Below are 21,452 nucleotides of genomic sequence, written 5' to 3'. Positions count from 1 at the left end.
AGTTCAACCCTACAATATACTCACTATGCTGTTTACTTGCCACTGTAATGCTCCGCTTTGTTTTCTCGTTGCAGGACTGGGAGACAGGAGTCCTCCCCGCCATGCTCCTTCTTTTACCGTGTGCTGTGGGCGGCCTTCCCCCTCCAGGTACTCTTTCTCCTTTTCCTGGTACTCGCCTGCATGGTGCCACTCACTGAGGAAGACTACAGCTGTACCCTGTCAAACAACTTTGCAAGGTCCTTCTACCCCATGCTGAGATACACCAACGGACCCCCTCCCACATGAGGGGGAAAGCGTCTGGAAAATGATGTCACAAAGCACCTTGGATTCCCACACTGCTGAAAACACTGTAAACAGTGATTACTGTACCATATACCCTCAGTATGGAATCAGTCACTCTTAAAAGAGTACACCCTGCTGAAAAGTAGCTTCTCACACATGTATATTAAGCTGAGGAAGACAGCCTATATTGAAAAATAATTGTACATAACTGCATATTCACAATTCAATGTGTTTAAGTTTATTTTAAAGTATTCCGAGAAATTGTCTCATAGTTTAATATTTGGGAGTGATCCTTGATTTTAGATGTCTCCTAAAGGCTGTATGGATATTAACAGAATATATATAAGAGCTTATATATATTCTATAAATATATATATATATACTTAATATATATATATATATTATAGTGATTTGACGTATAATGAGTTGTGTTCCACAATATATTAATATTTATATATATATATATATATATATATATATATATATATCTATATATATACTATATATATATATTATATATATATATAGGCTTTATTAATGCAAGTAGCTGGTATGTGGCCAGGGCAGTTTTAATTTATTTTTACCCTTGTATCAGTGACTGACATTTTTTAACACCCTCCTTTAGCAGTTTCTGCTCTGTGTTCAAGAAACAATGTATCTACCACGGTTGGTTGAATTGTTTTTAAACTGATGGAACCAAGAACACAAAAGCTTAAGGCCTAATAATGGAACATGTACATTTCTATCACGGTTCGTTGATGAGTCTCTAGTTTTAGTTTCTACACGTATTTGTATACAGTCTATTTGTGTATGAGATTTCATATACTGTACCCATTTCTGCCATTCACTGGGTTTTAGTTTAAAGGCAACATGTAATAATGTATGCCAGATTCTGAATGTTGTACAGTGTTTTGGAAATTGTGTTATCATGTGTGACAACTACTGTAATGAGGTAGGGGTCAGGGACATATAGAAAGCAATGGTGTGTACAGTATTTGATTATATTTTAAAGAAGCTATTTATGGGATGTACAGTGTAAACCTCTTTACTGTCAATAAACCAGCTTATGGTCATGTTTGTCAAACTAACATGAATGCTGTCTGTCTCGTCTTAAGAAGGGTGTGTTTATTCTAGATTTTAGAACTGCCTGCTGCTTGTTGCCACATCTTGGGTTAAAGATGTATGTTTCGCAGATAGTTGACATTGTTTCTTCTACTTTTTGATGGTTTATGTTCTTCAGACAAATGACTGATTTTTATCCTAGAAAGGACACCAAGAAACAATCATGGAAGCAATATGATATGGAGTTTATACCAGTCTCCCATGTCTGTGTATTACTGATCTACCCTTACTGTGGTGTTTCTATGGAGCTGACATACACACCTGCCTGAGAGATCCAATGATATTTGATACCCGAAATCATGAACCTGTTCTCATAGCTTTTGTACCTCTGTGTTCGTTTTTGTATGTGTTCCTCGTTTTCTCATTTTAATGCTGAAACAGTGGATGAGCCGACTTACGATGTTCAAGCGTGGCATTGCCATCAGTTCTAGGTCTTTCATCAACTTTTTCTTTAAACCAGATTCAGTAGCACTTGCACTGAATATCCCTCACTGAGAAAGGCTACAGCTGCACTCTGTCAAACAGCTTTGCAAGCAGGTCCGTCTATCCCATGTTAAGATATGCCAATGAACCACCCCTCCCTCCTCGTACAGCATCTATACGATGATGTCACAAAGCACCTTGGATTGCTGCACTGATGAAAACTATATCAACAGCGTTTATTGTACAATATACCCAGCTGATGAAAACTGTTTTAATTACAATAGCCTCTCACACATATACATTGTCCTTTGGAAGACAGTCTATATTTTTTTGTATGTTGTACATAGTGGTATAGTCATGATTCAATGTTTATTCAAGTAACGTTAGGGTTCGGATTCATATATTGCCTATTGAGAAACAGTTTTTGACCGTTTAGCCTGAACTAAAATATTTGAAACCAGGCATTCACTCAACATTGCAGTGTTCTATAGGTCTGTGTCGGAAATAAGTAGTCAATGTGTTCCAGGTATAAGGTAGGGCATGAACACATCTGTCTTTAATGGTGTCTGTAGGTAAATTACAAATTATGTCTGCCCTCAAACTATATTTCAATTTACACTTCATACAGTATGTCTCTTTGGTGATACGATAATGTATCAACCCTAAAACAAGATGAAACTAGATGCAGTAAAGTGATCTTGTATTCACAATGGAAGCAGGTTTATGTGAGCTCTTCCTTTCAGCTAAGCGTTTAATTTATATCGAGTGATGAATAGTAAATTATTTTTTTGGCAAGCAATAGAACATTTAAAAATAGATAAAGCCTATATTTAAATAGGTCAATATGCAAAAGCTAAATACCGTCTATTGATACATGTATATTAAGTATAGAAAAAAAAAAATGGAATCTAGCCATACTTTGTTCTGGCAAAAGAAAAAAACAAACATTGTAACACATGAATTTACCCTTTAACACTTATTGGGTGTCGCTATTCAATAATGCACTTATGAAGTTATTTTCTGATTAAGCAGTGTTGACATCACTCTATATATGAGTTATACACTGCAATAGGTCCCTGTGTATAAGGCAGGCCCTGGTATTGATGTGATACAGCCATCTGAAATGTCTTTGTTTAAAATGGCTTGTATCGGAGCGTGGCCTCTCGTGGAGTTTGTATCAGCTTGTACAGCACCCTATACAGTATTCTGTTTGTACAACTAAGCTGAGACAAATAACAGAAGATAAAAAAAAAAAAATTCCATTTTCAAACTTGTTTATTTGGCAATTACAACACAGACATGACAGTTGCATCTGATAAAAGGCACCAATTACATTACATTAGTAGTAGTTGTAAACATTGCATGTACTTTACAATAAATGTCAGTTATTGATCATGTGCCCTTTAATGTCCATTCCCATTGCTGAATTATACTAAAGGTGCATCTTTATGTGCAAAATATTGGGACACTTTTTACAGGCATCATTTACAGGCATCATGCTGGTGTTTGTTAAATTTGCAAGTCCTCTGCAGGGAAAAGGGATTAGAGGGTGTGAATTTTAGCAACTTGTTGTGAAACACAGTTGTGAAAATTGGAACAGAGCAGTCACTGCTTATTCAGAAACATTTAGATTACATTTTGGTGCAAACCAATGGACTGCATACTGCATTGTATGTAGCTACAGTAAAATACAGCTACCTAAAGTAAGCCCCCTACTCTTATTGGCCAGTAATACAAAATACAGTATTAATGATAGAAAGAGTCACCATGAGTAGTCCCCTGTCTGCAGTAGCTACAAAAGAGGTTCCTAATTTATTCAGGTATATTGTATTTATATATTATTCAAGCCAAACATGTAAATTAACAATGTCCAGCTTACTGTAGGTTAGATGATACTGTAAACAGATGTGTTTGTAATATACACATACTGTATTGTATTTTTTTTGTTATCAATTTAATGATAACACCTTAACAATATGAATATATATATATATATATATATATATATATATATATATATATATATATATATATATATATATATTAATATATATGAAGTGTCTATAACTCTAGCTATTTGGTTAGTGACCAACATAAATGGATAGTTATTCTTTATAAAACAAAAGTAGTAAAAGGTTTGTTGAAAGTGAATGAAACACGTTTAGCATTAGATACAAAAGCAGTTTCAGCTGTCTGAAACGAGACAGATTAAAGAAGGATTACTTGGCAGTCCCCTATCTCCCGTGTTAAAATGCTACAAGGACTTCTTTATCATGTTTTTGAGAACTCTATGCTCAAGAAATGAGCGGGGCAGGGGAACAGGCTTGGATGCATGTCGTAGTTTTGCTTTTGGCACCAAAACGTATTGATGCAATGAAAGTATGCAAAAGCACTTAACTGCACTTCATGTACAGGGTAGCAGCTGGCTGAATTTCTATACATTGAAATCTGAATGAGTCGGTCAGCTGGTCTGAACAAGCGCAGCTGCTTAGACATGTTGATGTCATTTGAGAGCAAGAGGCCCCTAAAATCAGCTGACCCTAACCACAGGTTTTCACAGGATAACATTAAAGCACCAGCGTAACGTATTTAGTGACTAGAGATACAAGTTGTTATAAGTGCTTGACAACATTGCCAGAGATAATCAAAATGATGCAATCCAACAGAGGCCAATGCCTGTCACTGGCTTTGGAAAGCTCCTAGCAATGCATTCGTCAGCTAGTGCAATCAAATTACCCAGCGGCTGTCTTGAATATTATTCTTAGAACGGACGGTCTTGTATTTTAAAAACTGGAAATAGTATTCCTGTGCCTGTTTACTGGCCTCAACGTGTAATTAACAACTGTTGTAATAATTGGTTCCCTTTTCTACATTGCACAAAACCCAAGTCTACATAAACTAACAAGCTAGAAAAAAAAACAAACACATTATTCTCCATATACTGTTCCTGGTATCTCTTCTAATTTAGAGCAAATTGCCTTATTCAGTTTGGTCTTTGGCAAGTAAATCAAGACATTGAAACACAGTAGTCTTTCTGTCAGAAAATATCTTTATATGTCAACATCACAATGCGTATTTTTTTTTTTTTAATGTAGCTGTCATTCATTTATATAAATCATGCTCAAGCAGGTGTTTGATATATTTTCTCATTCCAGAAAATCATGTGACAATTGTGTAGTACCGTATAAAGCCAGAGAAGCCAAAATAATGACTCCCACTCCTGTCTTGAACGACGAAACCACATGAGCTTTTCAGTCTACAGCAATTGGAAAACAGAAGAAACATACTTATTATTTAAGGACCATTTCCAATGTCTTGTTATTACACACATCTAGAACAAATGAAGCAAAGCAAATCAATGTGTTTAAATTTAGATGCTCTCCAGATAGGTTCGGTTTTCATCAGTTGATTGCGTGATAAAAATAAATAACTAGGTTTAATATAATGAACTAATGAATTTACTTTCTGTATAAACATTCAATTTAAAAACAGCTAAATACTGTATTAATTAAAAAAAGAAAATCACTATTTAAAGTCACTAATTTATTTTTTTTAAAACAAGTTGTAGAGGCAGGCATGTCATAACAATAGGCAAACTGTTAAAGCCATTACACCTCTTTACACAATCTGTTATCATATTTAAAATGTCTGTTTTTCTTTTAAAAGTATTGACAAACAAAGGAATATGTTGCTTGCAACTACAACTCAGCAAAACCGTCCAGTCTAGTCTAGTAGTTACTAGTCTAGCAACAAATGCATTCTACCCTGACTTCTGTCTCAACTGTATCAGCAGATAATTGCATATTTGGTTTACAGATGAAAAAAGAACTACATAGGATATGTACTGCACCTAGGCACAGCATGACTTCAATATCCCATACACATTATATTAAGAGCAGCATGAATGCAGATCGTCTGAATGGATAAACTGCAACCGGCTTACATCAGCATTCCTGGGATTAAAACAAGCCTTCTGAGTCACCAGTTTACACGTGGGGCTAACAATAATTACCTCATCCTAAACGCTTAGCTGACAAACAGGAGAGGGTTTATTCTTGCTTGTTTTGAGAATGTGAGCTGCCGTTCAAAGGACTTGTTTATTTAATGATCAATGTAACAGTTGATCATAATGGCTGCCTGATCCTCGACAATGATGCCCGTCTAGTTGTCTATATGACTATATGCTGGTAGTACCTGTCTGAGGTCCAGCAGAATATATAATAAGGAGTGCTTGACTCTTGAACCCATGGCCATTCCTTTACATCTCTGCTAGACGCATTAGGAATTTTCAGTGGAACAGTTCCTTTCATGCGTTTCTGTTTGATGAAAACAATTCTGCAGACCTCTTTGCATAGCTGTCCTGCTAAACAACAGCATCATCAAGACATGGCTGCTTATTATCGTCACGCTGACGTCTAGCTTAAAAGGACAATAAAACCTGGATAGACTTTATCATTACTATTAATTTATTTAATTATTTAGCATTTTGATTTGCCAAGTTACAGCAAAACAAAAAGGGTAATGTGGGATAGGATGTTATGCAAGATCACAGAAAATGTAATAATTTTGCACAATCATTAATAATAGATCTATTTTCTTTTTTGTGCCAAAATTGGTCATATAAAGAATAAAATACTTCTTCTGAGAAACAAGTTGCTACAGATAAGCCACTATTTATAATGCATCCTATTTAATTAGTATGAAGTATTGCATTCTGTTGCTAGTACAGTGACTATCTGAGTAATCTCCACTTACAGTAGGTACCGATATTTTCAGTTTCTATCCTACCATTAACAAAGGAGATAAAACGGATGCTACCATATTTCTACATTTATATTTGCATTAGTCTTTTTAATAATGGTCACTTCGGCTCTTAAATACCACGGCTGACAAGGTAGGCTTTACTGAATTACAATCACAGTATGTGCATCAATACATATGGGAGCCTTTGATGGTGGTCCTCATTTTGGAAAACGAATGTAACCTCTGGTTCAATTTCCAAGTTTGAAGCTGCTTTTATATAAGGGAGATCGAAGGGAAGTGCATCTGATCTGAGACTTAAACCCAGATAACTTTGGTAGAGGTCTGTGTTCCTTAAACAACCCAACAGTAAAAAGAATGCATGAATTCATAGTGACGGGGGAGGGGTCTGGTCCGACGTGCAAGATATGTCTGGAGGAAAGAACATAAACTCAGTCATGCGACAGAATATTTATTAAATCACACTAGGCAACATTACTACATTCTTTGGCCTCGCCTTTTGAAGTACCCCTGCTCATAAATTAGCTTGCAGATAAGTAAAGAGGCTAACCATAGGAAAGCCATGGGCATGGGGGCAGGAAAGCTGCCCTTCCCCATTAAAAGCAGGTGGAGGCTGGGGAGGAGGAGGCGTAATGGATTGAGGTAAGATATAAATCCTTTTGTTGCCGATCACTGGACGTATTGTTTATCGAAGGACAAATAAGATGCTATCTGTTCAACTGATGATTTAATCTGGTATTGGAAGCACCTTCAATAATATGCTTGATGTTTCTGTGATTGGATCTTGGGTTAAAGTGAGTTCACTACCAGAACCACTGCTTTGCTTAATCAGGGAGAATCAATAATGTCCCTTATCTGCACTGACAGATGGTTAGGTTTCGCAGTACCAGCATTGATATTGTTTTATTAATTGACACTTACATCCTTCCATTGCATGTTTGGCACTTGGGCAGGGTTACTACCTAGCAAAATACTTCTGGCTTTGATCAGATGATGGGCTCCTTGGTTTGTTCCTCTGGGCTGCACTCTGATGTCGTGATGGATGGTATTCTGCGGAAGTGCAGAGAGTAGGTGTGCAGCATCTCCAGCAGCAATTCACGGAAAGGCACTACACTTTTAGACTTTATGCTGTAGAGGTGCTCAATACCTTTGTTACTAGGAACACAACGGAATATGATGTCATTTTTACATCTTTTATATATTTACAGCATGGAATAAAATTATTACTTGATGTATATGCATGTGGCATAACAGTAACTGCATTTACCAACACATGACAATGACATGCTTTATGAATTTAAACACTGGCTGTTTTAAATGAAAATGACACATAATACATCAATGCACAATGTACACTCTTACTACAATCCCATTCTAGCTTTTAGACTGAAGCCTAGAGCACTACCTACTCATGGCTAAAAGGTTCCCTGCACTTCTGTGGTCACGTTTTGTCTAGGAAGGGGGAACAGGTTTATATATTTGTGGGGAAGATTTGAGCCTGCTTTTATGGTAGCATTTCATTTCATTAAGATAAATTAAAATTACTTAGTTAACCGAGTGGTGTAATATCTAGAAATACCGAGAATAAGGACTGTCCAAAAGTTGTGCTCATCTCTGTGGCTATAGGAGCTGAATGTCTTACCTTGCATGTCTGATGTGGGAGAGCAGCATCAGGATGTTAGCCAGGCGTGCTGACTGCTGCTGAAAAGAGAGTCCCTTCTTTGAAATAACCCAGACTAAAGCATCAGTGACTGCATCCAGAAGTTTAAGCAGCTTATCTCTACTTTCAATTTCTTCTGGCTTCTCTGAGGGACCAGGGAACATAGCTGAATAGACAACCACACATTATATTAAAGACTCAGCCATTACAGCCTTTAACTTTAAAGAACAGTAATGGTAGACTTCCAGAGCCATGCGTAAGATGACCATTCTTAAACAATGTCATGTTTTTACTTCAGGGCGTCATCACTTTTGAGACTGTAACTTATTAAGTCATTTATGTAGCTTAGTGCTGGATAGGGAAATACCAGCAAACCGATCACCTACTGTGCTCAGTGTTGCCCCTGACTTGCAAAAGGGAGATGTACTTTTTTTGTTGTTTTCCTTTTGCATTACGAAATGTTAGGTTCAGCCCCACACACATAATATATCAAAGATTACATTTTTGTCCAACCCCTAGAATCACTTTTTTATGTTCATAAAAGTGGTTATTAGAACATATAAACATATTTAATAAGGGCTGCTCATCAAGGGTAAGAATATTGCTACAGTACACCCTCGCTACAACGCCCTTCGGACTGACTAACCTTGACAAAATGAACAATACTGAACATATTCACTTGCTGCTGTACTGTACATCAGCTTACAATAAAAAGTGGCAGAGTCTATAATAAAGTTAATTAACGTGCCAATAAATCAATATTTGCAGAACAAACCACTTGAGAGTTATGATTCTTCTTTCCTGTAGTATGAATGATATAAATATATAAATATATATATATATATATATATATATATATATATATATATATATATATATATATATATATATATATATATATATATAGTTACACAATTAAACTATCATCCTTGTATGATCCATGTACTCAAAGATAGATAAATAATGATTCGAGATTTGGATTGACAATTTCCACTTTTTTTTTTTTTTTTTTTTTTTACATCATGACCAATGACTATTAAACATTTAGTCTAGTCTTTGTACTGGCCTGTATCATTTACCATTCACAGCCGAGGAGAACAAAGCTTCTGTGTTGATGTACTTGTTCACAAAGCTCTAACCTGCTAGACTATTTTTCAACATTCTGTAAGCTTATTCAAACACCTGCATCTTAAATGTAGGGGATTTATAGACCCATATTCTGGTTTATTAAAATGCCAAGGCTCTACATCATTAACATTGGAAAAGGCTACTTGGAGTAGAACATGTTTTAAACACTACCTTTTAACCCAGTGATGCCGAGTCAGTTGAGAAAGGTCTCACTAAGATCACCTTGGAGTTCACATGTTGACCCTAATGAATTGTAATTTCTGCATTGCAATTGTATATGTTCTTGATTTCATAGTGTTCTTCTAAAAACACATTAAAACGCTGTCTGTGTTCCTGATTCTGCCCTCTTATAATAGCCATCTTGCTTTCATTCTGTTTCTAGTTTTATATCATGATATATGTGATCTTGCAGTGCCCGTACTGTTTAGCGCACTATTAAAAAAAAAAACAGTATTCATTTGTTAAATTGCCTTTTGTAAAAGCCCCTTAACTGTGCAAAGTGATGGACCTATTCACAATACTTTAAAGAATGTTTTTTTTTTAAAATATTTTTGACTAATTGAACCCTTTGCTGCCCAGTGTCCAATCCATTTGATATTGAGCAAATAGGCATTTAATAGGTGTGGGGACAGACTCTGGGCAGTAAAGTGTTAATAACGTTTGCAGTTCATGAAATTATCTTCAACTGTTTTTAGAGAGGGTTACATGATTATTCAGATTTTTCAAAGCACTGCTAAACTTTTAATGTTTATAAACACTATTAAAAAAAACAGCCCTTAAAGTCCTGTGAATATCGCCCTACAATTCAACAGTATGCAAGTTCTGATATATTGCAGACCCACAATGGCAGAACATCCATCCACTGATGTGAAGATTAAACTGTACTGCAGAATACGCCATCTTGTGATGGTTCACCACCACTGCCACCTACTGTATATTTTCAGCACTGCACCAACACCATAAACAAGAACAGTGGAAAGATGTGCACGTATGATAATGAAATGTGTCTGGATGTTCACTATACATATACACCTGTACCTGATTTACTAGTATGCATGCATAGTTAGACCAAAACCATAGAAAACCTGCCATTAAATTATCAATATGAGCAGCTTTGAACCAACCAGGATGAAAATTGATATCAGACCGACTGTAGACTGTACATAAACACAATGCATATCAAGCATTGCACTTTTCAAAGTGATTGCAATTGAGAAAAGTTTTTGGGTGGTTTCACAAACCTGTCATACCTTCCCTTTCATTAACATTGCTATATCAGTTTCTTGAACTGCCACTGTTGCTTTACAATCTGTAATCACTGGTATGTCATTATCTTTCCTAGTCAGAGAACTTCATTCCACTCATTTTGAATGCAATTTTGTTCTTAAAGTTGTCATTTAAGCCTTAAACCTGTCAAGCTTTTGTCTTTCGCTTTCTTTCACTGCAGCACTGCAATTTATTGTGACTGATTTTAATATACTCAACCAAGCAGCTGCTTTTACGTGAATGATGCAATGGGAACAGTGTGTGGTTCTCATTGCTGTACGTGACAGATCATTGACTTAAACTAGAACATACTGTTCCTGCAGTTCTCCTTTATTTAAAGGATGCTCTTTTCCTTCCCTTCAATACCTGCCTTTCTGCTGTCATAACGTTTCTTTCCATTGATTAACAGACTCCAGACAAAAAATAAGTGAACATCCACCTTCTTGTTAATGCAAAACATTTTGCTCCTCAATTTAAACACCAATATAATCTCTGACATATTTGGAAAGAACAATACAGTTCAAAAATCCCATGTCACCCCTGGCAGTAACATTTTAATTGCATATTACCCATTATTTGTTACATTCCTTTCTCATGAGCTTTAGTATATTTGATAAATGAATGCTACATTGGAAAGCCAAGAGATCAAGGCTAGGTTTTCCCGGCAGCCTAGTTGCAGGCAGTTGGTTAGTACACTGCCCCTAGAAGTACCTAGAGAAAACCCATGTGAACACGGGGAAAACATGCAAACTCCACATACAGACCCCTGAGGCCGGAATCGAACCCAGGACCCTGGCGCTGTGAGGCAGCAGCGCTAACCACCGCGCCACCCATAAAAATACACCAGTGTGCAAATGTATTAAAACGCCCCTTGCATCTGTAGTTTTGATTTGTGTATATAAAATCAAACCACTGTAACCGAAAATCTCAGAAAGTTGTCAAAATTGAGTGATTGTCTAATTTAATAGGCCAAACGTACAATTCATTTTAAAATAGTAAGACAAAAGGAACACATAGCCACAAATGGTAAAATGCACGAGACTTTTTAGAAATGGGTTAAGATGCCTAAATAAAGCACAAAGCTGTCAAATGTTTTCACACACGAGTGCCTTTTGTTTCTATATCACTGACTTACTGGAGTTGAGGAGGACCATGACCTTGAGGCAGAGATACTCCTCTTGCTGCAGATTCAGCTCTCGAAACCTTGAAATTGTAGCCAGAAGCATGTCGAAAAGCTCCAGCAGCCCTTCCACACAGTTCCCTTCGTCCCTGAAAAGAACGCATTCAGAAACAAGACAGCTGCTAAAGATAACGACAACGTAAGCATACACTTTTTTCTTTTAACGTATCTCTTCATCAGACACACCCATATCTTGCTTTTGCTTGTTATGATATTACATATTTAAGAGCAGGGAGGAGGATTTTGTTCACTCGCCCATAAAAACCTAGATACTTCATAGAATACAAAAGCGTACACAATGTGTCTCTCATATTACTAAGTCTAAGGAAAACGCGCTATTACAGAAACACACCAAAGCCAGCTAAGCTTATACTACACAGTTAATTGGTGTTTTAAAGTCAGATACACTGAGTGCACATCAACTGTTGTTTTGAAGCCAGAAAAACAAACACAAAATATGTTACCTGCTGCTTGGTGAACCATTTATTATTTAATGCGACACACAGCATAGTCAGTCTACCTTCCAACAAATATTGGTAATTTTGAGCCTGTTCCTTGTGAAACAGCAGTAATGTGAGTAGGCTTGGCTATGAGTGTATTCTTTAAACAGACTGACGTGCTGTCTACACAAGTGTGTGTGCTGCATGTCATCATGATCTATTGACCTGCTGACTCACTTACAGGAGACCACATTTTTAAGAAAGAACACGCTGAAACAACAGTGAGTGGATCACCAACATTTTGGCAGTCCACTAGCGTGCTTGTAAACATATCTTCCCCACAACATTTGTGCACCTTAAATGGACATGAAGTACGAAATACAGAATAGCTGAGATAATATAAGTAATCCAATCCATCCCTCCTTGTACACAGAAATCCTGTAATTATGTTAGATAGCCTGCCTCTAACAGCCAATATACCCCAGGAGAGCCAGATAAACCTTCAAAAAATAATATTAATCAAACATCTACTGATCTAAAGCAGTCACAAATATTCAGTCTCTGGTAACAGGTTTCACCATATTTGTTTTTCTATGAAACATAAAATGTATTTTTAAGCAATGAAATGGAATTACCTTTTTAAAATAAGGTCAGTTGCAAAGACGAGATTCCCTGGATGATTAACAGATCTCCACATCAGCCCTACCATCAGCACCTCTAACCAGGAGCACTCCAATAGGTGTACCTGGTCATACACACTGAACTCCGTAAACCCTGCAAAAAAAAAAAAAAAAAAAAAACCTTTGGAAATAATTCTGAAAAAATTATCTTCTATTCATTAGCAAATGTGAAAATTGTGCAACAAACCTGCACTGGAACCTCTTAAGGTGCGAGAGAGCAGTATAGTCTCATTTCTAAATCGCTGTATAAAGCTGTCTGCTTCAAACTGTACAGTGGCAAAATACTGGGGCCCGTTTCCTAACCTGTGACTCAGCCAGTCTTCTGTTCCTACCTTGGTAACTATTTTGATATAAATAGACTTAATATCTATCTAAAATTGTTCATTCAATTTTTCCTTAGTAACAGTACAGTACATTATAATGGTAATATGAAATACAATATTGTTACTGGCTCTGTAACATTGAATTACAATGTATTGCCATCATGAAAATGCTTTACACAATTTGCAACGCTGACCTACAAACAAACTCATAGCCATGAAACTTGATTAAGAGCCACCACAGCTGACAGATATTCGTGGTTCATAATTGTAATACACCCATCAGCAAATCTTTATATGTGAATTATACTTACCTGTCATTTTTCAATGCTAGAAGTGTATTAGTGATTGAAGACAGGAGACATCGCACATTTCAGTCAGCCTATTTTAATGTTCACTTATACTCTTTAGAAGGCATATATTGTAAAGGTGAAAAGGAAATGAACAATAAACCTATCTAGACAGTAGAGGTAATCATCTTGCCAAACGCAATAGACCAGACTGACATCCAATTACCACTTCCCTATTCCAAAAGACAAGTCCAGGCAATTTTCCAATTTACCATGAAAAGAAATATCAGTGAACAAGCTCACCAAGTGAAAATCTTTGAGTGTCTGAAATTTACAAGCGCATTATTTTAAATTATTGGTCACTGGGGAATTAGCCAGATGCCATATATTGTTTAAAGAAAAGAAAAACAAAGCTGACCTTTGCTAGCGTCTGTAAGCATACATTATGAAGTTTGTTTTCCATTTAGAGATTTTTAAAGGAAACAAAACATTTACAGCAGACAGTAACAGCAAATACATATGAATGGTATTTTTTATTGCAGATAAACTACAAGATCAAGCACCACCCATAAAATGTAACTACAAACCATATGGGGGTTGCTGAACATACTGTACAGCAGAATGTAATAATAATCTTTATATAGCGCCTTTCACAGTGGACCACCACCATAACAAACCACTGTGAACTGTGCATTATATGCAGAGTCACTTACAATAGGACATTGATTTAACATCTCATCCACAGGATGGAGCACAAGGAGGGGTTAAATGACTTGCTCAGAGACACAGTGAGTCAGATACAAGCCCTGGACTTTAACCTCTGGACCACACTTCCGCCTTATGTTTAGAGACTTCTAGAATGTATGGTATGTTCCGAACCGTCTATACCGTATTTCGCGATATTCTTTTCAGTCTCACTGCCCGACCGAGGTTTATTTGTATAAAAGTGGTTTGATTTTTAACATATACTGCCCATTGTTTAGCATTCACAAAGATCCCACATCCCAAACAGGTTACTTCAGTACCTGGAATTTTTTTGGCCCAGCTGACCATGTGAACTAGTTCCTTGTCTGCAAGGCTGGTTAATGATGTCATCATGGTGACCTCAGTGAATGGCTTCATGGGATAGCTCATCAAATAAATCTCAGGCGGTTCAGCCTCTAATACTGAAGAAATTAGCATTTCAGGGCTCAGAGAACTGCAGTGAATCCTCCTCATCTGCAGTAAGCCACTTTCACTGGTTTTGATGGCTTTACCACTGGGCTGCACTTGGCCTTGAGAAAGACGCCTGTGTCGTACAATGCGATAATTAGAACGCTCTCTTCTTGTACCTGGTCAAAAGAAATAAGACTGCAATAACAACATTTCCTCAGTACTTAACTAGTGAGTATTACATGGTTATTATACAGAATTAAATCCAGGGCAAATATAATACAGTCTATAAATCACTTCACTGCTGTAGTGAAGGATTGGGTGCACCGTGAAAAACATTTTGCTGTTTTTTATATATATATATATATATATATATATATATATATATATATATATATATATATATATATATATATATATATATACACACACATAAAGAATCATGCAGTTAGAAAAAAACCCCACTTGTTAACTACCATTCAAATTAGGCTCAATGCCTTTTTTAGGCTGAGCACTGAAGTGCTTTCTTGCTCACATAAACACTTTCCATATTTTCCTTTTTAAATATATCATCACAGTCAACTGCTGGCAAACAATTTACAACGATTTCAAACAGTTAACCCACCGCATTTCATCATTCCAACTTCATAGCACTTTCTCAGCCGGCATGCTTGGCAGCTTTTCCTCCTGTTCTTGTCTATGGTGCACTGATGTGTAGCTGGGCAGATATAATCGTTGTGCCCTGAATGCAAGGAAAGGAAAGAAACAGGGTGATGTGATTTTACTGGACTCTTGTCAAAGTCATCTGAGACAAATTTACAGTATCCACTTCTTTCAATAGTATCAGATTTCATTACTTTCAATAGCTATACCTTGGATGCTCCTTTTAAAGAACGCTTTGCACCCCTCGCACGACCAGACCCCGTAGTGATAACCTGAGGCAAAGTCATTGCACACTGTGCAGTAGTGCATGGCCTGTTTCGAACCCGAGCAGCGCCCAGTGGGGTTGGCCTGATCTTCTGAATTCTTCATTATTCTGCTACTTTCCTTGCTGACAGATGAAATACAAACACAGGAAAAAAAAACATACATAGAAAGAATTATAAAAAGCTAATACCTAACTAGAATTATAAATGATCATGCTGTAATCGTTTCCACTCTTCTTTCATCATAATTACACTGATGTTGATGAGTTAAAAAAAACAAAAACAAAACACTATTCCGAGCTTTTTTTTTTTTTTTGTACAATTTGCTAACCAAGACAAATTCTTTCAATAGGACTTGATTAGCGGTGCATACATTTGATTACAAACAGAAGTGGTTCTGCGTTGAAATTCCCACAAGTGCTACTTTAAAGAGCTCTTCCAACAAAAAAACAACATGTACCTGCTCACTGACAGTATTTGCACTGTCGATCTCTCCTCTTTCCAAGGGCTCCTTGGAGGATCTGTATGCATCTGCTGGCAGTCAAGGGCTAATGAGGAAATATCGCTTGGTGGATGCCAGAATGCAGAGGGGCTCAAACACGGCCTTACTGTCGGGCTGTCCAGAATGCTGCCATTACTGTGCCCACTGTACCCAAGCATCGAAGGGCTATAAAATGCCAGTGCTGTGCAATCGTGGTTGCTATCCCTGTATGGGGAAGGGATGCAAACAGCATGTCGTTCCATCATCAATGCAGGCATCGCCCCGAGGTGTGAAATAGGGCAACTGATTCCCGGAGAGCAGGTCATTCCTGACACTTTGCTTGATCCAACACCTTGTAGCTGCAGCAAGTGGGGTTCTGTATTTGGCAAATCTGTCATATTTAAAGCAGGCCCAGGCTTTTTGCTTTGGTTACAGGAGCTTCTTTCTGAAATCACAGAAAAGAGAAGTGTGAGGCAGGGAAAGGATAACTGAGCAAAAAGACAAGATGGTTAGTGGATTTTTTAGGGATCAATCAGTGACAATGGTCCAAGATAGGAACTCAAGAGATCAGTTTGAGGAGAAATCATGATAGTGATTTTGACGTATTCAACAAGTTAGTACAGTACAGTATAGCACTGACTACTGTATGTACCTTACCTGTATTGCCATTGAAGATCACTTGGTATGGTAACTTATGAATGTACAGAATTCATAAAAACTTTGCAAAGCTATAGTTATTTCTGACTGTGGTCAAACACAATTAAAAAACGGTGCTTGTAAAAGTCACTGTAGAAGCCATGCCAGCTCTATTACTGCACAATAGCTGTAAAATATGAAGTCTCATATGACCATAATTGAGAGATGCAAATATTCAGTACTGTAGTTATTTATTGCACCACTTGATCTTCAACTCTCCACATAAAAAAAAAAAAAAAATGTAATGAGGAACAAATGATCATCATTTATATATTCATGTCACTGACACACAAGCATAGCAAAATGCATTTTACAATTAATACTAATATATCTGGGTATACAGATCATTTTATCATTTTCTGTAACATTATGCTAAGATATAAATATCATAGATTATGCCTGTGTTTTGATGTAATTTGCCCAATGTTAATGATAGATCTGCACAGAAAGTAAAAACATTTCTTGGCTTCTGCTGCTTTCAAGCACAAAGGCCAAGATACGTGCTAGAGTGCTTTTCACATTTCAGCAATGAGAAAGACAATATTGTGAAGTATCTGTCATTGAATTTATTACATTTCTTTTAATACTTCTAAATTTGGCACTATTGACTTTTATTTATTTTTTTTACAGCTGAAAGATGACAGGAAAGGTAGAAGCTTTTCAATGTACAGTACTCAAGGCGAGGGGCTTGTTTGTTACACAACATATGTTTTCACTACCCTTGCTTCTGATGCTTGGAACTAGTGGTGGTCTCCATTGGACATTTTGTCCAAACCCCCACAACATACCACCAGACTGAATGTCAAGGGGTGTTTACGTCTGGATATTGCTTGCAAATCTGTGAGAAGATTGTCCCTCATATTCCTCAGCAATTAATTCTATAAAAAAAAATAATAAAGCAGAAGCTAAGATTTTTATATGTGGTCTGCAGTTGCAGTGTGTAATCTGAACAGTTTATGAACACTAGAGGTGTTTTTCCGCTGCCAATCATTTTGGCTGCATTTCCTTGGCAACCGTGACTAAATGTGGAAATCTCCTATGCAAACAAGCAAGCTATAAATGGCAAGAAGTTTCATAAACAGTAATTGTAAAAATAAAATTTTAAAAAAAGCATTCTCTGCCTTTACAGCTTCCCCTTGTACATGTGGGGATTTTACTAAGCCAAATGAGAAAGGTATAGTGTTGTCATGTCTATGTATTTTATTGGCAACTGTATTGTTCATTAAATTATGTTCAACTCAATTTTTGAGAAACTCAAAAAAGATGACATTCTGTAATAATTTGCTGAACATCTAAAAATAACCTGTTCTCCAGCATTAATTACCATTTAATTGTAGAGTGTGAACTCAGCAGGTCTTGATTCAATCAAACACGTGTCTTCCTAAATACTGCTAAACTAAATCCACTAAAATCTTGCAGTTTTTTGTACTAGCAATTTACATTTTTGCACAAATGCACATGGAAGGACCATCAGGCATCACAAGGGGTCTGATACTGGGTACCCATGCAACCAGTCTGTCCCATAAGACAGTGGCTGCTTTGACCAACATGTCTATCAAGACAGTCTCAAAGGTATTCCTCAAATGGCACTGTTTGCAAAAAGAAATGGAAATGGGTCACAACGGACCGAGCCTTCAAACATGTGAAAAGCACTGTGACAAGCAGCAGACATGATACAGTATGTAGGTAGGTAGAAGCTCATTCTAATCTTGCAGTCAGACAATGCATATCTTGGAAGATACATGAGCTAAATGAGCACAGCCCTCGTCTACACACACGCTTGCTAAAAACGAATCATCTTTTTGTCTAATCTTTGAAAAGTCACCGTTAAATTTGACTTGGCAATTACAGCATTTTAACAACAATCACATGCTGCTCCATACAAAACAATAGAGTAACTTACCTTATCCTCTTCTAGTCTTTACACAGCATATCTGTTTTATTGTTTTAGAACAGAAACAAACCTGACCTGTTGGTTGCCATTTGGACAGAGAAAGCCTGTGCATGACTTGTTGAGCACGCATACTGGCAGTAGTCCATTGAACAACAGCCTAAACAAAACAGCTCTGACTCTGCCAATCCAGGAGCTTGGGTGTAACTGGATTTGTGTTTCATGATTTTAAAGGACTAGTATGAGATTGGGATTCTACATGGCTAACATGAGGTAAACATTGCACCAGCCCGAATCACACGCCACCTAATTTAACCCTACAGTGTTGGGTGGAAAGCACACCCCAAAATGATTTCTAGAAATTAATATATCATATTGTTATTATTGCACTGAATCTTTTAAATTGATAGCAAAAAGGTATTCACCCCTGAGATACGGAATTAAGCTTTGTGCTTTTTCTTAATTGAGGATTATCAACTCTTTTTTTTTTTTTTACATGTTCATCAAGTCTACAGCAGTGTTTTTTTTTTTGTTTGTTTGTTTTTTTTAAATAATAAGCCTACACTTTTACTTTTAGTGACCTTTAGAATGCGTGTCTCAACAATGTAGTGATCTTTAAATAAACAGTTACAGAAGCCAAGACCTTGAAGGACACAGGACACATATATATATATACCGTTCCTGTGGAAGTGACAAGTGTCATTCAGGCATGTTTGACCCACAGCTGGCTTGAGAAATATTTTTCGAGGGGGAAAACTGCAGTTTTATCTCAATTGATAGTAGGTAATGTGCCATTAAAAATAACGATTTTATGCTTATCATTACTGCTGCATTATACTGTTATTTAAACTCTGCTTAAACATTGGGCTTAGTATTGGGGGAAGAAAAGCATACCTCCGAGATGAGATTTTTTTTCTATTAAACGTGTATTTCTAAATGTATTTCTAAATATCAGCCTAGTTAAATACAACAGGATTACAACCGAGGAATATTCTACCATTTACACAAACTCTGTGGGGTATACATACAGCTATGGCCAAAAGTTTTGCATCATCCTATGCAATTTACTAAAATTGCTTTAAAAAGTCGAATGAAACCTCCTCAATAACGCTATGTCTGGTGTATCCTCCGAATTTGGCACGCACATTCTGAAGATCGTCTGAAACAGACTCTGAAGTTATACCTGTAAAAAGTTTCCAGGATGTTAATAACAATGAAAAGAAAAATTACTGGTAGCAGCACATGGGGACGTGTCACGCTTTATTTTTCAGAACCCCTCTACTTACTCTTAACATTGCCAACAATATGCGAATTTAAGCTCGTGGACTCTACAATATTTTCAAATGTTTACATCTTTGTGTACCCTCATTTAAACAGATGAATATAATATATAATAAAGCTATTAAAGGAGGTGTATATGCATGCTGCCTGTGTGTACTGTATACCAAGGACTCAACACTGGATATGTTATGTTGGCTATAGCTAAATAATACAGATTTATTACAGCAGTAATGAACTTGGCCGTTCCCAAAAGTCAAGAGTATACTGCCAATATCGACGCATGAAAAATATACAGAATATTAAAATGTTTGCACAACTACAGTGTACTGCATTGCATCCCTATGACAAAAAAAACAAACAAACAAACAAAAAAACAACCCATGTGGACTGTGGACTCCACTTGGGAAATTAAAATATCTAAATTGTGTTCATATATATTGATATTAGTAAATTATGTCTCAATCCTAAAATTCTAGGTGATGCAAAACGTTTGGCCATAGCTGTATATTCAATCGATGTACTGTAAACAATTTTACAATGTGTAACAACTTTACAATACAATTTTACAATGTGTAACAACTTTATAATACAACTTTACAATTAATGCAGTTGGTGACCAAGAACATCTGTCACGTTGTAATGTTCACTAAGGCGGCAGTACGTTGTTAAAGAACTAACCGGTTCCACTGTCCCAATAATAATAATAATAATAATAATAATAATAATAATAATAATATTATTATTATTATTATTATTATTATTATTATTATTATTATTATTATTATTATTATTATTAGTAGTAGTAGTAGTAGTACAGCCCAAAATTAAACATTGAGCACGCAAGATACAAATAACCTTTCAAAATGTTTAAAAGCTGGCAATATCATCAACCACAACAACGTGATACACACATTACACAGATGTGCAGTAAAATAACATAAATGACACGACTAACACAACACATATATGCAAACCTGGTGACTGGATCATCGTTTTCTCTGTCTCAGGCTGAACTACTGTATTTCTGAGGCTCAACTTCTGCAAAAAGGCTTATTTCTCTGATTTTTGAAAATACTGCAGCACGCAGCCAAAAAAGTGGAGAGCGATAGTCCCGAAAAATTAACATACGGTTAACTGCAGAGTCTGGCTATACTGTAGGTGTCTAGTAATATACCTGTCCGCCACCTGATGTGCTTGAGTGGTGCGTTAACTGAGCTGCGTCCTGTGGATGCTGTGCAGCAGGATCTCTCCACGATGTAAGCTGGTAGCTATATAGTATTTGCTTTGCTCAAGCAATGCATACTTAAGAGGGCGGCTGCGACGTCACCACGAACCCCTCCTCCTAAACCCGAGTTTCCCTTAGCTGAACTTCTGAAACTGTCTGACCTTCAGAATAAAGTTATAGTGGAATTTGATTTTTTTTTTTTTTTTTTTTAACAACAACAGAGTACACGTCGCACTGAAGTCGTGGCA

The 21,452-nt window shown here is 36.6% G+C and overlaps 2 protein-coding genes across 2 annotated transcripts in view; one reads left to right on the top strand and one right to left on the bottom strand.

Moving 5' to 3' along the window:
- Positions 1 to 633, top strand: part of LOC121324303 (nesprin-2-like) — a 41,397-nt gene extending 40,764 nt beyond the window's left edge. The window contains 1 exon segment of the mRNA XM_041266011.1: positions 75 to 633. Within this exon segment, the coding sequence (XP_041121945.1) occupies positions 75 to 285 (211 nt within the window). The 3' untranslated portion in view covers positions 286 to 633.
- A 3,275-nt stretch (positions 634 to 3,908) lies between these two features.
- On the bottom strand, positions 3,909 to 21,139 carry LOC121324770 (estrogen receptor beta-like). Its single transcript, XM_041266933.1, has 9 exons — positions 20,954 to 21,139; positions 16,091 to 16,556; positions 15,577 to 15,755; positions 15,330 to 15,446; positions 14,578 to 14,883; positions 12,898 to 13,036; positions 11,778 to 11,911; positions 8,231 to 8,414; positions 3,909 to 7,743 (listed from the first exon to the last, which is right to left on the bottom strand). The coding sequence occupies exons 1-9, from the start codon at positions 20,967 to 20,969 to the stop codon at positions 7,575 to 7,577; spliced, it is 1,710 nt and encodes a 569-aa protein (XP_041122867.1). The 5' UTR covers positions 20,970 to 21,139; the 3' UTR covers positions 3,909 to 7,574.
- Positions 21,140 to 21,452: the final 313 nt, after the last annotated feature.

The sequence above is a fragment of the Polyodon spathula genome, chromosome 12 (assembly GCF_017654505.1).
Source record: "Polyodon spathula isolate WHYD16114869_AA chromosome 12, ASM1765450v1, whole genome shotgun sequence".
Lineage (NCBI taxonomy): Eukaryota > Metazoa > Chordata > Actinopteri > Acipenseriformes > Polyodontidae > Polyodon > Polyodon spathula.
The sequence above is the reverse complement of the archived record's forward strand: the minus strand, read 5'-3'. Positions and strand labels throughout refer to the sequence as shown.